This window comes from Musa acuminata, chromosome BXJ2-7, assembly GCF_036884655.1.
Source record: "Musa acuminata AAA Group cultivar baxijiao chromosome BXJ2-7, Cavendish_Baxijiao_AAA, whole genome shotgun sequence".
Taxonomy (NCBI): Eukaryota; Viridiplantae; Streptophyta; class Magnoliopsida; order Zingiberales; family Musaceae; genus Musa; species Musa acuminata.
Window position 1 is genome coordinate 28477436 of NC_088344.1, and position 2899 is coordinate 28480334.

At 50.3% G+C, this 2899-nt stretch overlaps 1 protein-coding gene across 1 annotated transcript; it reads right to left on the bottom strand.

Annotated features, from left to right (window-relative positions):
- Positions 1 to 305: 305 nt before the first annotated feature.
- LOC135616184 (trihelix transcription factor ASR3-like) lies at positions 306 to 2298 on the bottom strand. The gene is made up of 2 exons (XM_065115373.1): positions 1551 to 2298; positions 306 to 751 (listed from the first exon to the last, which is right to left on the bottom strand). Exons 1-2 carry the CDS (start codon positions 2221 to 2223, stop codon positions 423 to 425), a joined length of 1002 nt encoding a protein of 333 aa, XP_064971445.1. The 5' UTR covers positions 2224 to 2298; the 3' UTR covers positions 306 to 422.
- Positions 2299 to 2899: the final 601 nt, after the last annotated feature.

Below are 2899 nucleotides of genomic sequence, written 5' to 3' on the forward strand. Positions count from 1 at the left end.
ACTTTCGTCCCGTACAGATCTCTCCGGGTGTCTCTGTAATTGAATGTATTATCCAGGGGCAATTTCGTCCAACCATCGTGCGGGAAAAGCCTGGTGTCTCCGTCCCCGCTCTCTTTGGCCTCATTGAAGCCTATAAAAAAATATTAGTTAATCGATAATTATAATAATTGGTTTCGTGTTTATTTCGAATTCTATTGCTCTTTTTTTTTTGGAATTTTAATTAGCGATAAAAAGAATTGGGGGCTTTAATGGAATGTCAGTGGTGGCCCGACACATCCCGGGAAACGAGACGGGAAACGGGGGGATATGAAGGGAAATACTTCAAAGAAATCAATAATAGCATCCAAAAAAATTGATACCCTCCTCGGTTCCATTTATTTACAACCGAACCCGCGGCCCCACACACCCACGCTGGGTCCACTTCATCGGTGGTCGCCACTGCGGCGGTCGGCGACGAGGGCGTGGATGGCGCCGGAGAGGTTGTCGACGGCGGAGATGAGGCCCGCTAATCCCTGGCGCCGCACCTCCGTCCTGTCCTCCTCCAGCCGAAGCCGCCGCTCTTGCAGCTCCACCAGTTCCCGGTGGCGCAGCTCCCGCTTCTCCTCGCAGGCCAGCATGGTGCGTGCCAGCACCGTCGCGCTCCGAACCACGCTCGACCCCAGCCGCCGGAGCCGCCGCCGCTTCGTGTCCGGCTCCTCGGTCGTCGTCGTCGTCGCCGGCCCCTCGTTCTCTTCCGACTCCGACATCTCCGCTGCGCGATGAACAACGCACGAATGAAGAAGAAAGAAAGCCGTTCTTTTTGACACATAAAAGCCGAAAAAGACGTTTACTTTACGAAGAGAGAGAGAGAGAGAGAGAGAGAGAGAGGTAAAAAAGAAGCACTTTAAGTACTAGAATGGAAATTATAATACGTAAAGCAATTAAAATGCTACAGCTTTAGAACAATATCATATTGAGCTTATGAATGCGCACCTATATACACCTTTTTGTTCTTATGATACAACAAGGTTGCATGGCAAGATGGAAAGCTTGGGAAGCATCGTATGATATTGCGTTCGACATCTTCTCATTGCAATGGAATCAGATTTACCCTCTGTCTCTCACTCTTTCATTCCAGTGAAAGCTTGTGCATGCAATAATGTCAGGTTTGAAGGAGGAGATACCGCAGGATATATAAAAGATATCAGACTGCATGGTACTTGATAGATTAATTTAATAGAATAGAGTGGAGCGACAAGAAAAAGAGAGAGATGGAAAGAGGATGGGCGTATCACAGGAAGATTGCATTTTACTGTCACACCTGTGAGAGCACCAACTTTTTGATCTTGGATACCTCAGAAAGCTATTCATACAGCCCAGAATCTGTAGGCTGGCTTAACTTTTGGCCTTGAGACAATGTGATAAAAGCCCCCCGCCCCAAAAGATTGTCTTTTATCTTCTTCTTTTCTTCGTTCACTAAAAGGGTGTAGTAATGGAGAGAGAGAGAGAGAGAGAGAGAGAGAGAGAGAGAGAGAGGGTAATAATTGCTGGCAATAAGCCTCAGAGCATACCGGAAACGGACGGATGTGCGGACGATGGTGGTGGTGGAGGAGGGGGAGGGGGAGGCGGAGGCGGGGGAGGCAGAGGGTTGGCAGGCGGCAGCGCGAGGACGGGTGAGGGGAGAGGAGGCGGGGGACGGGATGGCACTGTGGTGGCGTTGGCTCGGCGGGCAGCCCTGCGGGTGAGGACGTCGGTCAGGGCCTCAAACACCTCGACGGCGAGGTTGGTCGGGAGGTTGCGCTCCTTCCGCTCGTGCCGCTCCATGGTCCAGTAGGATGGAAGCTCCCCACTGGCACCGGCTGCGGCGGAGACGCGGGACTCGTAGCCACGGACCTTCTTGTAGTCGCGGAGGAGGTTGTCCCACTTGTCATTGCACTGGTTCTGGCTCCGGAGGCAGCCGTTCCGCCAGCAGTAGTTCTCCACCCACTTCCACCTCTGCTCCGCTGATCGCAGGGCGCCTCCTCCCCCGGCGGGAGAGGAGGAGACCCCGGCACGGCGCTCGTCGTCGAGGCGCTTGGCTGTGATGAGGACGAGGGTCTCGTGGAGGGTCCAGTTGCCCTTGCGGTAGTCGCGGACGATGGCACCTGCGGAGGAGGGGGAGACGAGTGGGTGTGGCTGCGCTGGCGGTGGGTGGTGGTGGTGGTGGAGTAGCGCTAAGGCGTTCTGGTCGGTGGCTTCGGACATGGCTTTGTGGGCATCGGCTCGAGTTGCAATCTTTCTTTTCTTTTCTCTCTCGATCACAAGAGAGAGAAAAGGGAAACGGACAACAAGGGGCAAAGGAAAGGGGAGGGGGACGGGGTTTAGGCTTATAGCAGCGTAGGGAAAACAGGCATTGTGTCGTTTCCTTTTACGTATCGCCCCCTCACCAAACGAACCCTTCTTCCTTCGTTCGCCCCGGACGGTCGAAATTGACCACACCACCCTAACGTTTTGGGTCATTAACTATGATCCCCTTATAGTTAATTATGATTAGTATCTTGATTTTTATACCTTAAAAAATAATATTAGGATCCCAGGAATTACAAAGGTAAAATATTTAACTCAAATTTTATGAAAAAAATTGAATGTGTTCTCACATATAAAAAAAAAAAACATGAATGAAAATGATAAAAATATAATTTTATTATTTTTAAATTATTAAATTTATATTCACTTCTTGCTATAATCGATTTCTCCATCTCTTTTTTTTTTTTTTTTGACATACTTGCTCGTCGTTTGGCTATTGTACCCGCTTGATCTTCACCGTTTGACCACTACTACTCCTGCATAACTCGATCGTCGTCACACCTATAATGCTCGATCGTCATCGCACCTACATCGCTTGTCATTGTCGCTCCTGCACAGCTTGATCGTCGCCTTT